Source organism: Oryx dammah, unplaced genomic scaffold (genome assembly GCF_014754425.2).
Source record: "Oryx dammah isolate SB20612 unplaced genomic scaffold, SCBI_Odam_1.1 HiC_scaffold_24, whole genome shotgun sequence".
Classification (NCBI taxonomy): domain Eukaryota; kingdom Metazoa; phylum Chordata; class Mammalia; order Artiodactyla; family Bovidae; genus Oryx; species Oryx dammah.
The window spans coordinates 5,324,996-5,350,554 of record NW_024070208.1 but is presented as its reverse complement, the minus strand read 5'-3'; the positions used below and the strand labels follow the sequence as shown (position 1 = coordinate 5,350,554).

Below are 25,559 nucleotides of genomic sequence, written 5' to 3'. Positions count from 1 at the left end.
AGGACATAATTATCCAAGTAAGACCTTGTCACTGAGACTTAGGAGGGTTAATGATTATGATGATAATTAAAATGCAGAGGATTTGTAGAGTACTTATTTGCTTTCTGAAGAGCTCAGTGTACTTCTTATATATCCTATTCTGTTCATTGATCTCTGTGCGATAGCTATACGAAAGGATCTTTAAATACCTCAGAATAATGGAAAGAAACATCTGACCTGTTATAATAATAAGTGATTATAAGCTTTTGGGTTTTGCCTTACCTGAAAGGCAGGACCTCCAATGACATAGCTTTTTGAAACATCATTTCAGGTCATCATAGCAAAACTGACTCTGAGGAAAGAGTGCCACCTACTGAATCAAATTGCCCCGGTTCCCTCCAAGGGCTGGTCTCTCAGTTTTAGAATTCTCCTAACATGCTTAACTATAAGGTTTAAAATTGTCCTAACATGCTTAACTCAGCATGGGATTGTTGCACCATTCATGAAATAATTATTTTTGTTTCCAGCTTCAGTCATTTTATCTTAACAAATCATCAGTTACATCTGTAAATTAACCATTTCATTCAAACACTTTTTATTTGTTTTGAAAACTAGTATACAAAGAATGATTGAAGAAATCTATGTTCTTTAACGCAGGGAATTTCCTAAACAAATGCCTGTCTTTTTTATTGTCAAAGTGGCCACAAGGGGGAGCTAGCATGCAATTTCTAATGGGGCAGGAGAGTGGCGGTTTCACAATTAACTGAACTCTATTTCTGGCTAAGGCATAAGAAGATATAAATAATGCCATTAGAAATTTATGAAGTTCAAGATAACTTTTCTCAGACTTACATTTTACATGTAATCCAACTCTCCTTTTTAATGTATGCTAATTAATACATTAGACACACTGTAACATATTAGTGTGACAATTCCTGTTTTCTGTATGACCTCTCTCTCAGGTACTCTACACACAAGTACATAAACACATTTTGTTTCAACCACTTCAAATAGTTTGCAACTGTAAAACTTATATACAAAAAGTTTAAATTACCTCTTAAATTTGTCTCAATATTTTAAAATAAACAGACTAAAATGTATTCAAAAGTTGGTCACTGGTGACTAATTTATGAATGTCCACTTCTGATTTATATGTATATAAAATAATGTATATATGTATATAAAATATGTAGCACCAGTTGGAAATTTAGTTTATTATTGTGTGAATTTCAAATTACTAGAAATTCCAAGTTTTTGTAAGGTTTATCCTGTAACTTTAATTTGACTGTTCTTTGGGAACTTACTTCCTGTGTACAGGAGAAAGGTACTGTATGTGACTATATTATATTATATTGTAACATAACTTATATATCATATAGAATGGATTCAATATATATCATTTTGTGACAAATTTTTATAGCAAGAGTTAATCATTTTAATTAAAATGAGAAAAAAGTTAACATTCAATTTATCATACTATTTATAGATATGCTTTACTCTTTTCTAATTTATTATAGAGGAGAGATTTAATAATCAAAATATTTTAATTATAAAATGTTTCTCTTGAAACTTAAAAATTATACTTAATATTTATTATTTTATTAAAATCATATTTTACTTATCTTTATTCACATTCATAAAGGAGAAAGATGTTTTAGTCATTGTTCTACTAATAGGATAAATTTGTTATTTATTAAAAGGGGAAGCTTTGATTAAAAGTTAGCAATTTTTCCATGGCTGTATGTAGAGGTGAACCTCAAGTATGTCTAACAGACAATGAGAACTAGAGCTAGCTATAAATAAAAAAGTCACTTGTAATTTTAAATATGATATGACAATTTTTGATACTTTTAAATCTAAAACAGTTTAGCTGTTAAAGTCATTTTTGAAAATTCTCTGTTAAATAAAAATATATGAAATCAGATAGTGAAATAATGGTAAAAATGACAGAAAAGGAAATAGTAGGAAGAGAATTTTTCAGTCATATAAACATTTGGAAATAGCAGCAGCAAAGAGTTCTCTTAAGAACTGTGTTTTATTTAATTCAAGAATGTAGCAAGTAGGACAAGTTTTGGAAGAATGCTAAATTGCTGCCATTTTGACAACATGCATAAATTCTTGAACTATAGCTATAGCTAGTCAATATAAACGTTAAAGAGTCTCTTGGAGGCAAAATTAAATATCTTCTGTAATTAAAAATCATGAATAATAATGATATTTAATTACTGATTTAACATAGCAGTATTCATCATCCTTTATCAGTCTATAAAAATAGACCTTAATATTTGTTTGAAGCTTTCTAACCCAATCAATTTATTTTAAAACTCACCTACAATATGTTATCTTATTAATTAAATAATGCTATGTCTATGTGAGTATTTCTCAGTACTCTTTCTTAATGATTCATCATGCGTCTATATTTTGTTTGAATCACACAAAAGCTTTGGATGTTCAATATATGTGATAATAAAAGAAGAGTACATGGGGCTTCCCTGGTGGCTCAGCGGTAAGGAATCTGCCTGCAGTGAAGAAGATGCTGGTTCGATCCCTGGGTCAGGAAGATCCACTGGAGAAGGAAATGGCAACCCACTCTAGTAGTCTTGCCAGGAAAATTCCATGGATAGAGGAGCCTGGCGGGCTATACCGTCCACGGGGTCACAAAAGTCAGACGATTTAAGGATTAAACAACAACAAAAGAATAATATGATTTTGGTTTAAGGTTAAGACTATCAATTTTAATTTCAAATCGTGATTATCAACCAGTCTTTTCTTGAGAAATATGAGATTCTAGATATCATGAGTTATGCTCAACTTTATGGTCCTCTGGATTTCTTATTAAATCTCATATGTTCATAGCCTCCTATGATATAAAAACCAATAGGATTTTTGAAATGTTAACAATACTTACATAATCTCTTTTTGTTTAAATTGAGCTCAATATTTTAGAATAGTTAAAAAGAAATTATTTAAAATGATATTGAAAATAGAAAAAAATATTTAGGAAAAAGAGAATTTGTGTTACAAATTAAGAGAGGAAATGGCAACCCACTCCAGTATTCTTGCCTGGAGAATCCCATGGACGGAGGAGCCTGGTGGGCTACAGTCCACGGGGTCGCAAAGAGTTGGACACGACTGAGCGACTTCACTCACTCATAGTTTTAAAAATTGTATCAGGTTAAAGGGAAGTCAAACAATGGGAAGTATCATTTGATTCAATTTCCTGTAAAAATGAAATAGGGATGAGACAAAGATTAGACTTAAGGGCTCCCCTAGTGACTCAGCGGTAAAGAATTTAGCAACTAAAACGACAAGAAGATACCTGATACGCAGCAGTTTTTTTTGCTCCCCTTGACTGAAACCCTGGGGTAGTCACCATAAGCATGGTAGTTCTCTTTCCATACACTAGGCGGAGGTGTGACACAATTACTCTAGAGGGGTGATGGGCAAGTTGGTGTCTCTGAGGATGTGCTGGTCTTTCTGAGACATTGTGGGTTTCCCCTCATTTGGATAATAGAACATCAAATTAAGAATAATCAATAAATCATATTACCATTTCCTAGGAAGTTTTTCATTCTCTTGTGTTTGCTTTATTGTAAACCTCAAGTAAGAATATTTTATGAGTTTCCTTGAATGAGTAAGAAATGCAAAAAAAAACCAGATTTTTCATATTTAAAAAAGTAATGATTAATAAATGAATGTGTAACCTCTACTCGACGTAAGTTAGTAGCTGCTTTTAAAGCCTCTACACCTCAGATTTCAAGATACACACGTTAGGATAGAGTTACTAACCCCTGCTTGAGAAATGTTTCACAGGGCAGTGTGGTTAGGCACCCAATTGGCAAAATAACCTAGCTTTCAACAAAGCTCTAGCTCTCTTGTCTAGCAAATGAATGTGCATGACAAACTACCTATTCACAAAATGCAAAGACATTTTAGGATTTGAAGGAATGGCTGTAAAAGATTCCTTTTTTCATTTTTAAACTCTGGGTAAAAAAAAAAAAAAAAAACCTCTGAAAGATAGTCTTTTAAAGAACTGGTGAACTTTGGATCCAATCATCTGCAAATTTATACTATAGGTTATCTCACTGAATCCTCTGAGGGATAATAGCTCCTTTACCTGAATCTTTAAGCAATTATCCCAACAACAGTCATCAGAACTTTCTTGTAATTGGTCTGGATTTGATTTCTTTGAAACTTGAATGATTCATGTTACAGACTTGTATTTAGTCATTCACAATTTATAAATGGCAACTTTACTTTAGTATTTATGAATTGCGATCAATACTCTAGCAATCAAAACACTCACCTTTTCTATTTCAATACTTCAATTTTCTTTTGCATTCTTAACTCTTTCCCGTGACTGGATCATGAACAAAGAAGTCCTCCTTTATGGATGTTTGTGATAATAGTTTGGGGAGAAAGAATCTCTGAGATTAGGAAGTGAATTTGTAGAAAACGTAGATGAATCAGGAGTGTATCTGTGTGTGTGTTTGTTTATGTGTGTGTGTGTGTGTGTGTGTGTGTGTGTGTGTGTGTAGTGGTGGTGGTGGTGGTGGTGTTACTTAGAAAGTACGAATCTTACCAGATTTCCCAGTGATCTGTTTTAACGGTTATGTTTCAGTTTCTACGCGTAGAGGCTTTGGCAAATACGGTCATCAACACCTACTTGGTCTTAAGGATACAGCATTCAAATTTCCACATGGAACTTTAATAACAAGATCACGGTAAACAGAACACCTTGAAAACTATTATGAGTGAGTATATGGATGTCCGCTTTACTTTGAATCTGGGCTGAGATGCTGGCGACTGAAAAGGGTAAAGCTCTAAGTATTATTTAGCCAGATTTGGGTTTTAACAAGCTCCAAGCTTGAATTGACCGTGAGCCTTTCTCCTTAAAGGAGAGGCGCTTTTTCCTCTGGGGAGACATGGCCTCTCTTTCATTCTGCTTTTCTTCTGAAGCACTTTCATAATCAAGTGACTTTCCTTGCCGGGGGACCGGGGGACCGCTGATTTTTCTGAGGATGCAGAAAGTTACATATTGATTGCTGTTGCTCGCGGTTTGTTTGCACCGGCGCGGGCAGAAGCGGGCGCGCCAGCACCCTCGTATTTACACACACACTGAAATACACAACGCACACACCCTGCCTCAGAAACACGTACACACCCCTCTGCACCTCATTTAGATGGGTCCACGCGCAGCCGGAAGATCTACGCCTCCCTTGGTGTGGGTGAGTGTACGGTGCGTGCGTTCGTGTGTGAGAGAGAGACAGAGAAAGAGAGAGAGAAACAGAGAGAGAGAGCAGAAGCCCAACAGGAAGACCGCAGCTATCTTATTCTGCAAGCACTCTGCGATTACGGCTTCCCTGTACATCGGATAAAACAATAAGTAAATCGCTGTCAAACTTTTTTTTTTTTTTTCAGATTCTTTTTTTTTTCCAGAGGTAGACGGAGGAGGCGTTTCTCCCGGTAGTTTAAGACTCGGGGGACCCTGTGGTGAGGCCCTGGGCGCCCCCGCCGTGGCGAGAGCTGGGCTGGGCCAGCCCGGCCGGGCCCCGTCTCGCGGCTCTGATCAATGGCTCTGAGGCGCCGGGGCCACAGGCCCCGCCCCCGCCGTCTGCCTGGCGCTCCCATTGGACGCGGGCCGGGGAGGCCGGGCCTGGGGCCTCGCGCCTATTGGCTGGCGGGGAATCAGTATCAATGTTTAAGCGGCGGCGTGAGGTGAATAGAGTCAGTCAGCGAGAGGCGCTGGGGAGAGAGCTGGGACTGCGAGCCCGGCGGATGCGGCAGCGGAGGACGGCCGGGGGGACGCCGCTCCAACTGTTGAATTTTCACCTTTCCTTTCCACCGGTGCTGTGCCTGCGGATATGGATTTATTTGGTTTGAAATCCGCACGTCTTTCCCAGGCTGTGAGCTGATCCTGTCAGGCACCAGATTGAAAGAGACCACCCGTGACAGAAAAGGAGGAAAAAAAAAAAAAAAGCCTCCACAACGGACTGCACAATTAACTACGCACACCAGTACTGGACTTTGTGAATAGAAAACACTGACAGGAAAATCGTGAACTGTGATGCGGAGCTAAGCTGTGAACAGTCTCTCTAATCCAGATTTTTTTTTTCTCTTTTTTCCTCACCCAAGATTGAAAGATTTGGGGGTTCCTTTACGCCTTTATTTTTAAAATAAAAACACCTAGCAAAACAGACGCCTTGCTTTCCAGAGCCTCGGACTCCGGCAGAAAGAGGTAGAGTAAAAGTGCTGCTGGATTCAGCTTCACCTCCCTCCTCCCTTCCCTCCCTTTCTCTCGCTTTTTCTTGTTTCCCCCCCCAAACATGAATCTGGCTTTTCTTTCTGTAGAGTGAGTCAGAGAAAGCGTTAGGAAGAAGCCACAACTAATGTCTATGAAGGGAGGACCATGAGGCGAGAGTGAATTCGATTCGTTCCGCTGCTTCTGACTCATCCGGCAGATCAGAACACCTGCATTTCTGGATGTGTCATTCCCGTTTGTCGAGGCGCCTCGAGAATCCGATAATGTGTAGACAGACCCGTGCCTAGCATCCCCTGGGCGGTAGCTCCCCGGGGCGGGTGCCCTGGCTGGACCGCCGCGGCCGCAGCTCTTCGTCCGCTGCCCTCGCGACTCGCCCAGAGAGACTGCGAGAGCGAGACTGCAGAATGCATCACGCCAAACCTTGATGCGTTCCTTTCATCCAACCCACTCCTACTATAGGAAAAAAATTGAAGAAAAAAGAAAAAGCCCGCACTTTATTCGCTTCAAATATTCACTACTTTTATTCCTCGCCAAGGTTTTCCTTTCTAGATGAAGAGGACTGGGAGGCAGGGCCATTGGAAGGAGATGCTGAATAGAAAGAAAAGAGAGGCACTTGACAGCCCAACCCTGTGAATGCAGAGACTGTTTCCCTTCTAGCGAGAGACAGGGAGAGAGTGTGTGCGGGGACTGGGAGGGTGGCTCCCCCTTCCTTTTTATTCCGCCTCTCCCTCCCCCTTCAAATCTGCACATCCAACCACGAGTTGCCTGTTGATTTCCTTTCGCCTGGGAAGAAAAGCAAACTGGAATTAAACTGCAGGGAGAGAAGTCGTTGCTCGCGGGCAGAGAATGGGATGGTAGCTGCGGCTACTGGCTCAGCGTAGGGAAATCAGAGTGCGTTCTACCAACAGAGGCGGAGATACGTCTCTACATTTTCCCCCTCCCAACAGACTCAAACCGCAAACGCAGATCAGGCTGTGTCTTCCTCGACTTGGGGGAGAGCCTTTTCCGAGGAAGAGAGGGAGGAGCCTCGTGGAGGGAGGAAACTACAAATCCGGACACTAGTTCTTTGCGCTGCATTTCCTCCTCTCCTTTCGGCTGCTCGAAACGGAGAGAAAGAAGGAGGGAAAAAAGAAAAAAAGAAAGAAAGAAACACCCTTGGCTTGGAGATGCAGTCTGCCGCCACCGCTGCCACAGCCGCCAGTGCAAGATTAGATCTCTAAATGCAGCAAAACACTGCCTGAAAATAGACCAACCCGAGAAGCAAGCAGGCATTTCACAAGGCTTCGGGGAAGCTTCAATATATCTGACTCTCTTCGTTGTTCCTTATTCCCATCAATTTCATCACTGGAGAAGAGAAACAAGTAAGGATTTCACTTTCTGATCTGCCTAGAGACACACCTCCCAGCTCCCTCCCCCACCCGATGTGAAGAGTATTCCGGAGGCAAAAAGCTGGAGTGGATTTGCAGCGCCCTAGCGGGAGTGAGGAAAACCTACGGATTCTTCAGCTTATTACCATCCTCCCCAGACGCGATTTCCTTCTTATCGCTGGTCTCATCGCTCAAGTTTGAGTCGCCCGAAGTCCAGGAGGGAGAGACAAAGCCCCGGGCTCGGCCCCAGCCGCAGGAAGCCTCCGCCTTGCTCAGTGCCCCTGCAGCTCCGCTGCACCGCTGCTCCCAGCCCAGTGCGGATGCTGTAGATCAACAGGTTCGGGGAACTTGTGCGGAATAAGGAGAGACCGCCGGGTGCCGCATCCCGGGAGCGGAAGGAAGAGAGGATCCAGAGACTTGTGGCTCGCGTCGGGCGCGTAAGCTGCGCCCGGGGCCCCAAGCTGGCGCGCACTCATCCGCTAGCCCCTCCAGTCCGGCTGCTTCTGCCAACAACCCGCCGGTCTGGGATGTACCTTTCCATCTGTTGCTGTTTCCTCCTATGGGCTCCTGCCCTGACGCTCAAAAACCTGAACTACTCCGTGCCGGAGGAGCAAGGCGCCGGCACGGTGATCGGCAACATCGGCAAGGATGCTCGACTGCAGCCCGGGCTTCCGCCCTCAGAGCGAGGCGGCGGTGGTGGCGGGCGAAGCAAGTCTAGCAGCTATCGGGTGCTAGAGAACTCGGCGCCGCACCTGCTGGACGTGGAAGCGGACAGCGGGCTCCTCTACACTAAACAGCGCATTGACCGCGAGTCTCTGTGCCGCCACAACGCCAAGTGCCAGCTGTCCCTCGAGGTGTTCGCCAATGACAAAGAGATCTGTATGATCAAGGTAGAGATCCAGGACATCAACGACAACGCTCCCTCCTTCCCCTCGGACCAGATTGAGATGGACATCTCAGAGAACGCGGCCCCGGGCACCCGTTTCCCGCTCACCAGTGCACACGACCCCGACGCCGGCGAGAACGGGCTCCGCACCTACCTGCTGACGCGCGATGACCACGGCCTGTTCGCGCTGGACGTCAAGTCCCGCGGCGACGGCTCCAAGTTCCCAGAGCTGGTTATCCAGAAGGCGCTAGACCGCGAGCAGCAGAACCATCACACTCTGGTGCTGACCGCCCTGGACGGCGGCGAGCCGCCGCGCTCCGCCACGGTGCAGATCAACGTGAAGGTGATTGACTCGAACGACAACAGCCCCGTCTTCGAGGCGCCCTCCTACCTGGTGGAGCTGCCCGAAAACGCCCCGCTGGGCACCGTGGTCATTGATCTGAACGCCACCGACGCCGACGAGGGTCCCAATGGCGAAGTGCTCTACTCTTTCAGCAGCTACGTGCCCGACCGCGTGCGGGAGCTCTTCTCCATCGACCCCAAGACCGGCCTGATCCGGGTCAAGGGCAACCTGGACTATGAGGAGAACGGGATGCTGGAGATCGACGTGCAGGCCCGAGACCTGGGTCCCAACCCCATCCCGGCCCACTGCAAGGTCACGGTGAAGCTCATCGACCGCAACGACAACGCGCCGTCCATCGGTTTCGTCTCCGTGCGCCAGGGGGCGCTGAGCGAGGCGGCCCCGCCCGGCACCGTCATAGCCCTGGTGCGGGTCACCGACCGAGACTCGGGCAAGAACGGGCAGCTGCAGTGCCGAGTCCTGGGAGGAGGCGGGCCGGGCGGCGGCGGCGGCCTTGGCGGTCCGGGAGGCTCCGTGCCCTTCAAGCTGGAGGAGAACTATGACAACTTCTTCACGGTGGTGACCGACCGCCCGCTGGACCGCGAGACCCAGGACGAGTACAATGTGACGATCGTGGCGCGGGACGGGGGCTCGCCTCCACTCAACTCCACCAAGTCGTTCGCCGTCAAGATTCTGGACGAGAATGACAACCCGCCTCGTTTCACGAAGGGGCTCTACGTGCTCCAGGTGCACGAAAACAACATCCCAGGAGAGTATCTGGGCTCGGTGCTGGCCCAGGACCCCGACCTGGGCCAAAACGGCACGGTGTCCTATTCCATCCTGCCCTCGCACATCGGCGACGTGTCCATCTACACCTACGTGTCCGTGAACCCCACCAACGGGGCCATCTACGCCCTGCGCTCCTTTAACTATGAGCAGACCAAGGCGTTTGAGTTCAAGGTGCTTGCTAAGGACTCCGGGGCGCCCGCGCACTTGGAGAGCAACGCCACGGTGAGGGTGACGGTGCTAGACGTGAATGACAACGCTCCGGTGATCGTGCTGCCCACGCTGCAGAACGACACGGCCGAGCTGCAGGTGCCGCGCAACGCCGGTCTGGGCTACCTGGTGAGCACCGTGCGCGCCCTCGACAGCGATTTCGGCGAGAGCGGGCGCCTCACCTACGAGATCGTGGACGGGAACGACGACCACCTGTTTGAAATCGACCCATCCAGCGGCGAGATCCGCACGCTGCACCCCTTCTGGGAGGACGTGACGCCAGTGGTGGAGCTGGTAGTGAAGGTGACGGACCACGGCAAGCCCACCCTGTCCGCGGTGGCCAAGCTCATCATCCGCTCGGTGAGCGGCTCCTTGCCCGAGGGCGTTCCCCGGGTGAACGGCGAGCAGCGCCACTGGGACATGTCGCTGCCGCTCATCGTGACCCTGAGCACCATCTCTATCATCCTCCTAGCGGCCATGATCACCATCGCTGTCAAGTGCAAGCGCGAGAACAAGGAGATTCGCACTTACAACTGCCGCATCGCCGAGTACAGCCACCCGCAGCTGGGCGGGGGCAAGGGCAAGAAGAAGAAGATCAACAAAAACGATATCATGCTGGTGCAGAGCGAGGTGGAGGAGAGGAACGCCATGAACGTCATGAATGTGGTGAGCAGCCCCTCCCTGGCCACCTCCCCCATGTACTTCGACTACCAGACGCGCCTGCCGCTCAGCTCGCCTCGCTCCGAGGTGATGTATCTCAAACCGGCCTCCAACAACCTGACTGTTCCCCAGGGCCACGCGGGCTGCCACACCAGCTTTACCGGACAAGGGACTAACGCGAGCGAGACCCCAGCCACGCGGATGTCCATAATTCAGGTAGGAGACTTTTAGCATCACTGGGACTTCACTTTCTTGCTGGCTTGGGGAGCTGTCCTGAAACCTTTGAAACAGGAAGAGCCACACTGCCAGCAGCTGTGAGAGGGGCAGTTACTGAAAAGGATTTCCACTTTGGCCACTGCCTGCACAGCATAGTCTACACATAACCCCTCCCATGTGAATAGTCGAAAATTTATAAGATGTAAAATGTCTTACTTTTGTTGCATTTTAAACGTTTATTTTTTTTTAATAGGTTTTAAAATGTTACCGGGTTCAGTGTTCACAGTTTATTTTACTTTGCTGCTCTGCATTTCTCTCCACAACAGAGGATTACTAGAGTAGAATATTTTTTTCAGTTATTTCACTTAAAATCTTTGCATTTCATTAAAAAAAAAATCTGATGGCAAAAGAAAGAAACGTATTTCCCAATATTAAGTAGTTAACTACTTTTTAAAAGAAGCTAACTACTTGAGTACAGCATATCAACCAACAAGCCATCAGAATTTTCAGAGCCTGAATCAGTAGCAGTTTTTACCACCACCTCCCAGATCAGTGTTTCTATTTAAAAGGTATTCTAAAGGACACAAATCTTATTAATTCTTCAGCTGAAACTGCAGACAGTGCATTAGTGTAGCTTAAGCTTAGAAATGTGAATTATACTCTGAAGATCTTTGAGAAACTTGAAAAAGTATAGGCTCTAGATATGACTTATATATACCTATGAAAAGTTTATATTTATTTTGTCCTGTGATTTTCCTGACCTGTTTCCTTAAAGTCATTGAGAGATGAACAGAGTGCACTAGAGGGGTGGTCTCATTCTTTGCTGTGAAAACAGGAAGCAAAGTTGCACTGAAGGCACCTGTACCAAAAAGAATTCCAGGATGCATTTAGTTTGCATACTGCATATTTTCAGTATATCTAAGTGATATTTAAAATATACATCAGATAGTAGATTCACATTATTGGTATATGAAAAAAACTAACTGACCCAGCATGGGCGCTAGCCTAACAAAAGCAGTTGATTGTACTGTGTTTAGTTACTGCCTAGTTTCTCTATCTACTATTGAGTTGTGTCACAAAACAAATTTATTTTTTGCTTATCAGTGTGTGTTGCTAAAGATTACTCTGGATGAGCAGTACTTGCAATTTGAAATTGAATTTACTGAAAGTGACATTTTGGGAGGAAAATTAGTTTGGGGCAAATGAAAATAATTTACTCAGAATTTTGTGCTTTGAAAAAACAAATACCTTTTAGTGACACTTGACTCAGTAATGTTTTTATTATTAAAAACATTTATTATTATAAAACAGAGTAGTAGAATTTCATAATTTTATCATTTTAAACAGAAGTATAACAAATAGTAAAACTCAGCAAAACAGTGTCTTATAATATTTTAATGTCCTTGTAAATCAGACTCATACTGAACACTACTGAATACTAGAGTATCCACTGTAATTTTAAATCCCATTTTTTACAGTGTTTACTATACACTTGTAATTATGATTTTTGGAGATCTCTATAAAACTGAACAAGAAATTTCTCCCATGAAAAATTATAGTTTCTATGAAAGTCTGTGTATAAAACAGGTATATATGATAATTTCTATAAATACACTTGTTATATACTTTTCTTATAGTTTTACCATTGACAGTTAAAGAGATATCACAGAGGATTAATGCTTAATCTTCCACTTCAAGTACTATGAGTTGAATTCTTATTCAATGTCCAATAAGAATGAAGTTTGTGCAGTGAAATCCTCAGCAAGCCTGATTCCTGATCAGTTTAGGGAGGAGCAATCTTGGGTGGAAGTACCCAGGAGGCTTTCATGGACAGGGGTCCCTGTGCAGTGTTTACACCATACTGTTCTTGAATCTGGCCATTGCCCGAGGGACAGATGATGATGATTCCTCTCATTAGCAGTAAAACTTGAGCCAGAGCAAATCACACACAGACACCACACACACACACACACATACACAAGGCTGGGGAGAGAGAGTTTAAACAGAAAACAAAGGAGGCAAACTTCCTTGTTTTCCTGCTATTCCCTTTCTTCTAGAATCTTACTTCATGATATAAAGACGCAGGATAAGTTTAAGTTCTTGAAATGGTTTCCAGACTGGCTCAGTTGCCCATATTGTTTCTACCTTGGTAGTTTTTGCAGTCTTATAAGGGCTGCCTTTTAAGTTCCTAATATGTTAATTTCCTTTTAAGTGTGTCAGGTTTTTCTCAGTGCCTATTATGGGGAACAGAGTAAATTGAGTACAGTGACCTTCCTTTTTTTCTTTCTTTTTTAAACTAGTGTGCTGCAAACACTTTGTGCTGAAGTGACAAACTCAAATTAAAGTGTTCAGGCATCCCATATTCTTGTTTCAAGTTCATTTATTAGTGTGTATTTATTTAACACAACCTGCTGAGGAAACATACTATTAAACCCGTGTATTTCTGAAGGAAGAATTTTAGTCCACAGAATACAGATGAAGTAGGAGCTGTTGGGTCTGGTTTATCTTTATTTTCCAGCATCTTGGGTGCTATTTAGAATATTTCTATTGATGAAATTAAAAAAAAATCATACTGTTTTGAGATACACTGTTAAAGGGTGGTGAAATGAAATTTAGTAACTTTGGGATTTATAAGACTCATGTTACAACTCAAGTTAAAATTTCTCAAAAGATTTTGTGTGAGTTGCAGACTCTAAAATTTTAGGATTAATATCTATAGATTTTTCAGCATGAATTTTTATTGAGAATAGATGCCGAAAAATCATGTAAGCTGGTGTAAAAACAGTGGTTTATGAAAAAGTATTGTATTGCAGATTTTCTTCAAGTTGCTCAGCCCATGTAAAGTCAATCTATAAAATGTTCAAACAATTGACTAGTGATTAAAACATCCTCACTAGTGTGAATCAGAATACAATATTATTATAGTGAAATATCTTATTAACTTTAAAGCCACAAAAGTAATTTGGAATAAAACAGGAACACAGATTTTGTGGTCAGTTAGACAAATAGATTATTACACAAATTTATAAAAGCACTCTTCATCCGAGCAGTTTTCATGTGAATTATTTCATAGTTTACTATGAGAATCTAAAATCAAGTGGAGGTCATTACTAATTGTCATGAGTTACTGCTAATCGTGACTTATCAAGAATTACTTATTAGATAACCAGGTAAATTTTCCACAGATATTTTCAGTGATGGCCTGGTTGCAAAGAGGAAGGAGGCTAGGGACTTCTCACTGGTGGGAGAATTTCCAATTTTGTTTGAACATCTGTGTTTTCAGGTTTTTTTTTTTTGGTAGCACATAAAATGTAGTCATCTTAATATGCTGTCATAGAAGAAAATATGTTGAACCAACAGAATAAGATATACTAAAATAAATTTTTGAAAGGAATACATTCTTACACAGTGTTTTACAGTTCAATTTTAAAAGATTCACATTCTGGTTGACTTTAGACTTTTATCCTAGAAGAGGAAATCCTTTTGATATACCTGGATGGCCTTTTCAATAAAAGTGAATTAAACATATGAAAATACCTTCAGTCAATCCAAATATATAAAAATGAGATTGAGGCATATAGGACTCTAGTATCATAATGTAGATAATAAAGTCAGTATCTTAGAATGAAAGGGTGAAAGACAAAATACATCTTTCCTAGCAACATTAACCGTTTTCTGTCTTATTCCTACTTCTCTAAGAGATTTTTGGCTTGGGGCCCAGATGAGTTCTCAAGACCACAATTTTCAAAACTTCATACTCTGGTATGGTAGGCATTTCAGTAACAAGCACAAAATATGTGAATAACTTTTTTTTCATTCATGATTTTAAAGAATCTTTTGCAGTGTTATTCCAAGACAAAACCGTTTTATTAGTTACATGCACTTATTTCCATAAACTTGATATATGTCTCTATTTCTAGGGTTTGTGATGGGCTGAGTAAGAACGGACTATCCCTATCTTACTGCATGCCTCTAGAATTATCTTGTCCAGTTTCATTTTTTTAAGTTTTTTTTAAAAGATAGGTTTACATTCTATTTCAAATTCACGTGAATACACAATCATAAGGCATATCCTTCTGTTTCTGAAGTTGAAGTGTTAGTCGTTCCGTCTTGTCCGACTCTGCAACCCCACGGATTGTAGCTCACCAGGCTCCTCTGTCCATGGAATTCTCCAGGCAAGAATATTGGAACGGGTTGCTATTCCCTTCCTCAGAGGATCTTCCCAAACCAGAGTTTGAACCTGGGTCACCTGCATTATAGGCAGATTCTTTACCATCTAATCCACCAGGGAAGCTGGCTTCCTGTTTTTACTGTATATTAAAAATAGTATGAATAAAGTAGGAGTAAACTTTAAAAGTTACTCAGCAGTTAAGGTGGATACTCAGCAGTTTGAGTTTCTTTGGAGAAGAGTTTAAAATTAAAATTATTATCATTCTTAATATGTTATTATTTTTATTCTTAGTTTTGTGTTTGCTTTTGAAAATCTCAGCTGCAGTGTAAATCTGCGTGCATTTCTCTATTTTATAATAAATTTTTTAAAAAAGTCATAACATTTTTACTACATGACTAGAACCCCGAGGCTCACTTTTAGTATCAGCTGATCTCACTGCTCATGAGGTAATAGTTTCTTCAACCAATATTTTTTAGTTTTCAAAAACATTTTCAAAATATTAGCTAGATAATAGTTTATTATCTTTAAGGTCTTATTCTTCCATCTTTATCAGTCTTTTAAAATGTAAAAGTAAGATGATTTTTAATTTTATTTAAGTTCTTTGAGTGACTTCTACAATTTTTATTGAATTCTATGAGTGAATTTTGTAATATCAATAAATGCTGTTATATAGAAGTCTGCACAGAGGATTTTATTCTTGGCATCATCTTGTTATTTAAGGCTGTGTGCAATCATGAAATATAGCAGGCCATAGAAAAGCATGCTCTAAAATTCCTATTTCAACTACTTGAACATATTTTTAGTCAAGAAAATAAATTTACATGTTCTAAAGCATTACCTGTTGCCTATCACTATATTGATCAAGTCAAAGTCAAAAAATAAAATAAGAACATATTTTCTAAAATCTTTTCTTTATAAAGTTGCTCTTATAGTACATTTTATTTACTTTTTTATGACGCATAGATACACATTTATATATGAGGTTAAACTAAACGTTATTTTAAAAATAATCCCAAATATTATCTCTTAAAAGACTAAGAAATATACATATTTAAATCTGAGAATAAATATTTAATATTGTTGAAAAGGGTAATATTTATACTTCATCATGTTTCACTACTATTGTCCGGTTTCAAATTTTTCACTGTTAGTGCTGCTTATGTAATAAATGCGGTAGAAATACATCTATATAAGTAAGAGATGTAAATTAAGAAAATATTTTTAAAAATTTAAGGTTAATAAAGGTTTACATGCCTTAATTCAGTGAAGGCTGTTTCTGCCCATACTTATGAAAATGTGAACAATCAAACTTCCTGGCAAAATTAATGTATGCACTTACATGTGTATATGTCCTTACATTTTCAGTATAATGTACATAAAGGGTTAAGCACAAATATTAGCCCATTTTTATACTTTTTTATTTCAAAGGTAGTTTTCTTTTCTAGGATGAACTCAAACCTTTCTTTTTCCTTGAAAATATTTTTAAACTTGATAATCTCACTGTTTAAAACTTCAAACATTTTGAAGTTCCTTAAAATAGAGGCGGTTATTCCAGAGTAGTTCAGGAACAACTGGCTTTCAGTGGACAGTAGGTTGGAGTTTATGTAGATTGGGGCTTCCCTGGTGGCTCAGATGGTAAAGAATCTGCCTGCAATGCGGGAAACCCAAGTTTTCTGATTCTCCGGGTAGTGTGGTGGGGTGTCTAGAGGCACTGTGAGAGTATATGCTGGGAGCCTGCTGATGAAACCAGAGGGGAAAGTGAAGCCACTAGAACTGGTCTCATGCCAGTCAGGAGCTGAAACTTAACTCCCCTATGCTGAGAAGTCTTGCAATACACTCAATAGTGGGTAAATTCTTACAAATGCACCTGCTAATTGTGATTTTAGTCATTGCTTCAGAATGTATTCCCCTCAGTGATGCTTCTGTTTAATAAATCCCACTGGGCTAAGCCATCTTTTAGTAAAGTCATTGGGGAGAGGGTTTTTTTTTTTTTTTTCTATTGAATTCCTTCAACCAATGACTGTCTATTTGCTAGGGACTAACATAATGGTCATCTTGCCTATCAATTTGAAGATAGTGTTGACTTCTGACACTCATCTACAAAACACTTTTAAATCTTCATCGGACGTACACTAACCTATTGTCAACCTGTTTTAGCAAAGGAGATGTTGACAAGAATTCCCTTCAAAGGCACACAGTATTTTACAGTTAGTCATAGCTTTCACCACTAGCTTTGACAGTGATGTATTGCTATCCTTTGGTCTCCTGAAATAAATTATCTCATAATAAAGAAGTTCTTAATGGCATCAACATTCTGTCCTGTGACTAAGCAGAAGCCTGTTCTTGCATCCTTGCTACTGCAGAAGTATAAATTCAATATTTTTAAGGTAAAGCAAAAGCAAAAAAAAAAAGATGTAACAAAATACAGATGCAAAGTTGTGGAGTGTGGGTGGCACTTTTCACTCTTGTGCACTGTGTTCTTCCAGTGATAGACTGTAAAATTGGTTTCAGACAGTGTTTGAGAGAATCTATTGATATACATGTGACATACTTCTATTTGTTCTGATCCTAGTGACATTCTGATTACTGGTATTTGTAGGTTCTGCCCTGGATCTATTCCAAGGAGTTCTATTGTAGTGAAATGACTCTTTCAGTTCATTGAGCATCTAGCATAACTGTGCTAAATATGATTGGCACGTTTGCATATATTTATTCAAAAAATAAGGCAGTTAAACAGCATAATTATGGGAAAATGAATCATAACAATAAAAGACCATTTAAGTTAACAAGCTTTGTGATCAAAGGATAAATACAGGTTGGATAAATTAGACTTTAGATGTAACTAATCTACATAAATAGACTTTGTTCTGATTAGGGGAATGGAATATATTAAAATAATTTCATGATATAAGAAATGCATTTTATTTCATACATTATGAAATATTTAAAGATTTGAGTTATTTTCTTTATATTTCTATTCTCTGAAATGGTCATGAACCATATTTGTGTTGAATGAAAAACAGGCAAGATAAAGATGGCTATTATCTTGTAAACTTATTTGGTAGAATACACGATGTAAGAAAAATATTTATTTTTTAGGCTTGTAATATTTTTGATTGATTTTTAATTAGTGAAGCATATTAAAGGGCCCATTTAAAGGAAAATTTCTTGTTTATTTCTTTTATCAACTAGAAGCAGCCTTTGTAGAATATGAAAGTGTGAATATTAAAGCTCTATTTCATGTTTTCAAAGCTATATATTCATAATCATTTCATAGATATATGCTGTTTTCAAGAAACACTGGATACATGTTTGTAAATTTCCAGCAACTGTGGTGCTTAGGTATGCTTTCTTAAGCTTTACTTGGTGGTAACGTTAAAACGGTAATTTAAGCATAAGTCATCAACTGGTATACTTTTACAATATTTCTACCTGAGTCAGTAATCATTGTTAAGCAATGTTTGAATTATACTTATACCTAGAATTTTCATGTCCTCCAATTCAGTAAAACTCAAATTAAAATATATACATATATCCCAAATTTTTATAGCTTTTATAAAGCAGAATCACAATTATTTTATTATAGGAAGAAATGTTCACAGGGTCAAAATTTCATTTTTATTTTTATTATCCAATTTTAGACAATCAATGTCTTAGAAAAATTTTTAATTTTTATTTATGTGCAGAACAAACATTTGTATCTGTTTCAAAATGCAAAGCTATAGTTTTCACCCTTATGAAATATTATTCCTTTTATTTTCACAGATTCCCATGTAGAAACCTTTGCTAAAAGCTCTTCATTTTATTTTGCACACAGCATATTTTAACAATATACTGAGATTATTTTAGGACTGAATGTTTGATAGATTTTTGCTATTTTTCCACAACACCAGGGCAACTACATATATATATGTAAACAACTCACTTATAATTGCCACAAGAAGGATTATCCATCTACAGTATGAGGTTACCAAAATGCACTTTTACTGATGTCCCTATTATAGGTAACAGTAAGAAGTTAGAATGTTTGAGAGATAATATGTTTAAAATCTTAGAAAAACTTGCTAGAAAAAATGTTATCCTTTAGTATTTTTGAAAAAAAAAAAAAGATAGCTTCAAAAAGGGAATATTTTCCATTTCAAATTTGGCAATTGCTTAGTTATACATCTTTATATAAATATTAGTTATAAAAATTTCTGGGCAACTTGAAAAATAATTAGTTTGATTTCAATAGTTCTATCAGCAAAAACCAGGAAATGGCTTGATATTGGTGACTTCTATTACTGTGTCTTCTTAAGACAAAAAATTTGTATTTTGCTTTGGCAGTTTTGCATCTGTTTCAAAATAGTTTATCCCAAATCAACTTAATGCACTAAGAATGTGAATAAGAGGAGCTATAAACCATGAAAAATGAAAGATAAATCAACCATCTATCATTACAAGCATAAAATAGAATTAAAGATTCTGTGCAAATTTGCCTTCACATAGTTTTAAGGCAAGACACTTGATTGCTTCATGTTTATTATTTTAGCTTTGGATGACCTTGTGTAACATTAATGAATTGTGTTTTTTCTTTTTGTTTTAGACCAACCCTTACTCTCTTACTTTAATCTTGATTGATTAAATCAGAAATTTCTGATTGATGAGAAATGTTTGGAGATATAGGTGACTCTTAGTTGGCATGGCATAGGCACAGAGTGCATTTGTCATTTTAGGAGCAATATATTGGTGCTAATGCATGAATCTAAATGTAGGATAAAGACATTTTATTGAGAGAAGATATTATATGAAAAATAGGAAATATTTTGATACAATACATAGGTTGAAAAAAAATAGTTTATGACCTTATACTTTTAAGTGTTGGCAGATGCACAGATAGTAATTATTAGATAAATTTCCAGATCCTGACCTTCTAGGAAGATAGTATTTATTCTTATGTGATAATAAGGCTGAAAATAAGGGAACTATCTTAGTAAACAAATCCCACTCCCAGTCAAGATAAGGTTACTGACAAAAGTAACCTCGCAGTGTGGCCCTCACATCAGCTGTGCTAATACCAACAAATGAAGCAAAATGACTAAGCTGGGAGAAACAAGACAGGGAATACATTTAAGGAGACTTTTTTTTTTCTGATTTTGAGCAATAGGTTTTCCATGATTTTTTTTTTTTTTATAATTGAGACAATTACATGGTAATTTGGGTTAGAATGCATGCCCAGTTCCCTGTTTCAAAACCCAATTTGTTACCACCTGTGGCTATTTCTATTAAAAAAAAAAAAGAAACATAATTACTATGAGTCTCAGCAGTCTTAGAGTAAATTTTGCAATTACAATGCTTCCCTTGGGCAGATGTGTGAAAATGGCAGATTAATTCCTGCCAGGATCTTTCTGTTCCTTGTGCATTTTTAGTTTTGGTGTTGCCTGCTTATTAGAGTGGCTCTGTTTGGTCTGGTTAAAGGTTATGTCAGTGTTTCCATAATAAATCTCTAGAAATGAAGATTCACAAGTCAGCCATTAAATTTTGCCTTAGGTGAAGAGTTGACATGTAACATCTCAGCAAAGGAGTAGTTATTATTTTCCATCACACTCTGTTGCTGGGTTAAATTTGAAGTAAATGATAGCAGGACCATTTGGCAGTGTTGAAAAAGTAGGACTTAGACTAGCAGGCAAAAAGAAAAGTGCAGTCTTTTGACCTATGAAATAATATCTAATCAACAGAAGCTGATGGAAGTATTTTAATTCTGTACTTCATCTCTAGCTACTTAATGTATAAGATTTTTAAACAGCCACAATAAAAATATTGAGGCTGGATAGCTAACAAGAGGTTTAACACTCCATCAATTTCCGTTCATTCCTTCTTTTCATTATGATGTATAAAGTGAAATTGTTAGACACTCAGTCATGTCTGGCTCTGCAACCCCATGGACTGTAGTAGCCCACCAGTGTCTGTCCGTGGAATTCTCCAGACAAGAAGACTAGAATGGGTTGCTATTCCCTTCTCCAAGGGCCCTACCCAGGGATCAAGTCCTGGACTCCTGCATTGCAAGCAGATTCTATACTATCTGAACCACCAGGGAAGTCCTGAGATGTGTAAACTATATTCTTAACAAAGACCTAATTGATTTATACACAAAATAACTAATGTTATTAAGTTTGAATAGTTTTGAATCTCTGGCTCAGTGTTATAACTCTATTCAACCGCTGCGATTCATGGGGTCGCAAAGAGTCGGACACGACTGAGCGACTGAACTGACCTGAACTGAAAGTTAATTTATCACAAAGTAGTCTAGATAGGAGAATAGTTGGAGACAGTGATCACATCCATCTTGTCTGTCTTTGTAGTTGACAGACATTAACATAGTTTAATACATAGTAGGCACTTAAAATATGACTTATTTGTGATGTCATATTATCACTGATCAGATGTGAGCTGGGGCTTGGATTCAAACCTAGAAGTTATTCAGGTCAAAGCTAAGGTTGTTTATAGAAACATGCTGAAATATTGATCTGTTGGTAAATAATGTATTTGAAGGTGGCCTATTTGATAATTTTTATTCATAGTTATTACATTTTTAATAACTGCAATGAAAATCTCTGTAAGTTATACTGATAATATTGCCAGTCCATGGGAAAAAAACAGGTGGTCAAGGTTCACAATTTCCACAATATGTTTATATTTACGTGTGTAGGTATATCAATATGGGCTTCTCAGGTGGCACTAGTGGTAAAGAACCCACTTGCCAAAGAAGGAGACAAGAGATGAAAGTTCAGTTCCTGGGTTGGGGAGATCTCCCGGAGGAAGACAAGGCAACCCAGTTCAGTGTTCTTGCCTGGAGCATCCCATGGATGGAGGAGCCTGGTGGTCTACAGTCCATAGAGTGGCAAAGAGTCAGACATGACTGGGGTGACTTAGTATACTGACATATATAAATATAAATATATGTATATATATATATATGTTATCTCTAATTTACATCATATCAACAGAAACAGTATTGGTCAGAATATCTTTCTTTTGTTCTATTACTTGGTATGGTTTAGAAAATATTGAGACTATGCAATTCAGATGTTATATGTTATATATTTTAAGGCTTTGAAAACCCCGCAGCTGTAGTAAACTAAGAAAGTAGAGATTTTCCTGTCAGTACAGTGGTGAAGAATCCACGCTATAATGTAGGGGACGCGGGTTCTATCCCTAGATGAGAAACTAAGGTCCCGCACACTATTGAGCAGCTAAGCCTGTGTACCACACCAGATAAATAAACTCAATAAAGACTAAAAAAAGAAATTAATGTGATCCTTTTTTCTATGTTTTAATTTTAAGATAATTATATAGAGAGAGACTCCATAAAATATACTTATTTTCTAAATTAATTTTTAATAAAATGAAATTACAGATAAATGGTAACTAGTAAATTTTGACTAAATTTATTTGTATTTATTGACATCTAATTTTATGAGTTAATCATTTTCATACCAGCCATTTGCCATTTATAAATGGGAGAAGAAAATCACTATGGGCAGTTATCAAATTCATGTAGTAATAATAACCCAATTTACAAAACATTTCTTAAAATTTCAGAATCTATCTTATGTAGGTGATATGATATTTCAGTTCACATATTGGGGAAACATAAACTACACATTCATGTAAACAATATTTTCCCATTTCAGTAATGTTGTTTAAAATGCATCCACACTCTTCAGAGTTGTTCAAGCCATATTCATTAATTCAAGAGTAAGTCATGAAATATTTTAAAGAGCTCTTAATTGAAATACTTTACTGCCAGTGCAGGAGATACAAGAGACACAGGTTTAATCCCTGTGTTGGGAAGATCCCTTGGAATAGGAAATGGCAACCCATTCCACTATTCTTGCCTGGAAAATCCATGGACAGAAGAGCCTGGTAGGTTACAGTCCGTAGAGCTGCAGAGTCAGACAGACTAAATGCACACATGCATACACATGTTGCTTTTAAACTACTACAGGACTTAATTACTATTTATCTGAATTTTAAATTTTGATGGAAAATTCAGGTCAAACAATTAGGAGGCTTGGTGGAATAAAGGCTTCAAGCAGAATGAGCTTTCACACCATATTACAAATTTAATTATCCTCATTTGACAGAAGAGTCGAGATTCAAAGTTAAGGAGAAAAACAATGGAAAGGAGCATAGAAATATACATCATTTAGGAAGTTCAGAATTCATTGTCAACTCTCATTTATGAAAAAGCAAAAGACTTTCATAAAGAGTAAACTAACAGTATCAAATATTACATCAATTAGCCTATGAATAATAAGTTCTCAATGGGGATATTTATATTCACAATTATATAAACATTATAGTTCAAGTCCATCTGTAAATTCACCCTGGAATATTTGTTATCTGAGGGAAAGAAGGCCCATCAACAGTCAGTGCTGTTCTATTCAGATGAGCAGTCAGGCTGGGTCTTGATTCATGGCACTATTAGATATCAAAGGCCCATGTATCCAGGGCAGACTTTCTCCTACACAGTGGATCCAAGCTGGACCTGAAATATTAATATTTCATAATCTGTCTGAATTTTACTTCTTTCCAGAATGTGCTTGTTCTTGAACTATCATACGTGCTTTTTTTTTTTTTTTTAAGAATACAGCTGAGAAATCTGGAAAGGTGATTTCCAAATAATGTTGGTAGAATCTGAATGTTTTGCAAATATACTAGTTTTCATGAGTTTAATTTCTTTTCACATAAATGAAATAATCTAAACACATGTGTCATGTTTATAAATTTCTCAAAAAGTTGTTTAAATAACTGAAAAGTATCATCAAAGCACATAATTTGAGTGAAGCAAATGGAAAGAAATTATTGCTTATATTTTATACTGATCTGTTCTAATTTTTTTCTTCCTATCTTTGTCCTCTGGTATCTTTTCTGTGATATCCATTCAGAAAACATATTTTTACGTAGATAGCTTAAGAACCTTCTACATTATGTATAACTTAAATATTTTAAATATGTATATATATATATTTAAAATATTTAAGTTATATATAAATGTATATATATATATGTATGTATATAGGTTGATGAGACCATGGTGGAATTTCTCACCAAATTACTACTTAACTGTACAGTTGCCCATCAGTATCTGTGGGGGGTATATTCTAGGACATCTTGAATTCCAAAATTTAAAGATGCTCAAGGCCCATATATAAAATGGTTTAGTAATTACATGTAGCCTACACATATCCTTCATGTACTTTAAATTATCTCTAGATTACTCACAATGCCAAAGGCAATGTAAATCCTATGAAAATAGTTGTAAATATAATGTAAATGCTAGGTTAATAGTTGCAGCTTACAGCAAATTCAGGTTTTGTTTTTTGGAACTTACTGGAATTTTTTTCCCCCAAATGCTTTTTGTTTGAGATTGGTTGAATCTGAGGATGTGTGACCTGAGGATATGAAGAGCTGACCATATGTACATTTGGACTTAAGATCGTGTAGCTGATTTTACATAGTGGAGCTGTACATTGAATTTCAGATGGGTTGGATTCAAAGTACTATGTTTGTCATCATTAAAATGCACCTCATAGACAAGATACATTTATTTAGTTAAAACTAAAAAGCTTCTTATTTTCTTTAATCTAGACTTGAGTGTATATTTTAAGAAGTAAAGTGTTGATATTCTTTTTATATAAAAATGATAAAATGAACCTCTCCACATGACTCCCTCATTTTGTTCTTCAGGCAAGAGTATGCTCTATTGAGATATAGTAGAGAAAGGATTCTCCATCTGCCACTCCTGAAAATAGAATGCTTAGCTTTTTACCTCTTGATAAAACTTCTTTATTTATTTATGACTATACAAGCCAGAGAAATAGACTAACATATCAGTTCCTAACATAAGGAAAGGAAATTTATAGTTAAACTTTGTCAACAAATTCTTTAAAGTTATTTTCATTTGAAATTTCCTGTTAAGCTTCAGTGAACTGCTTTATTTAAATAGTCATCGTTTAACTAGAGAAATTTAATCTCCAAGGACACATCTGTTATTTAATGATATTATAGGTTGGGTTTTGTTTGGTGGAAGTGTGGGATGCAAAGGTGCTAGGGGTTGGAAAAGGAAAGGGGCTCTAATTCAGTATCCCCAGGTAATATGATATAATAATTGGCAAATGGAGATATCATTTCAGTTGGTTAATTGTAATAAACCTATTATCTTGTTAGAGGATTAAAGTAGAATCAACATGTTGGGAAATAGATAAAAGGTGCATGAAAGCATTTAAAATTCAATCATTAGGTTTTATTGCACCCATCTGCTCCCAGGAAATATAATTGGAAATTTGATTCATTGACCTTTAGCTGCCATTTTGGATCATAGTTCCAAAGTCTATGTTTTCAGGTTGGATATTTGAAGTTAATTTGATCAGAACCATACTCAGTACATTTTTAACTCAATTACCTTTTTAAACAAAATTTCAAAAAATAAAATCAGGCTTAATGGCTGGTGTGTATTTGACAGTAGCATCAGCATAGTTGTTTAATTCTGGATCTGGTTAAAGCAACTAATGTTCAACTTCATTAAGGTTTCTCTTAACTGAAAGAACTGACAAACTTTTTATGTTGCTTTATTCACAAACTCCTACTTCTCATTAATTATTCTCCAGATCTATATTACACTAATGTATAGTTACAAC

The 25,559-nt window shown here is 38.4% G+C and overlaps 1 protein-coding gene across 2 annotated transcripts in view; it reads left to right on the top strand.

Moving 5' to 3' along the window:
• The first annotated feature begins 5,638 nt into the window (after positions 1 to 5,638).
• The window catches only part of PCDH17 (protocadherin 17), a 117,441-nt gene continuing 97,520 nt past the window's right edge, over positions 5,639 to 25,559 (top strand). For both annotated transcript variants that reach the window (XM_040267153.1, XM_040267154.1), the window contains exon 1: positions 5,639 to 10,706. In XM_040267153.1, the coding sequence (XP_040123087.1) occupies positions 8,136 to 10,706 (2,571 nt within the window). In that variant the 5' untranslated portion in view covers positions 5,639 to 8,135. The remainder of the gene's footprint in view (positions 10,707 to 25,559) is intronic.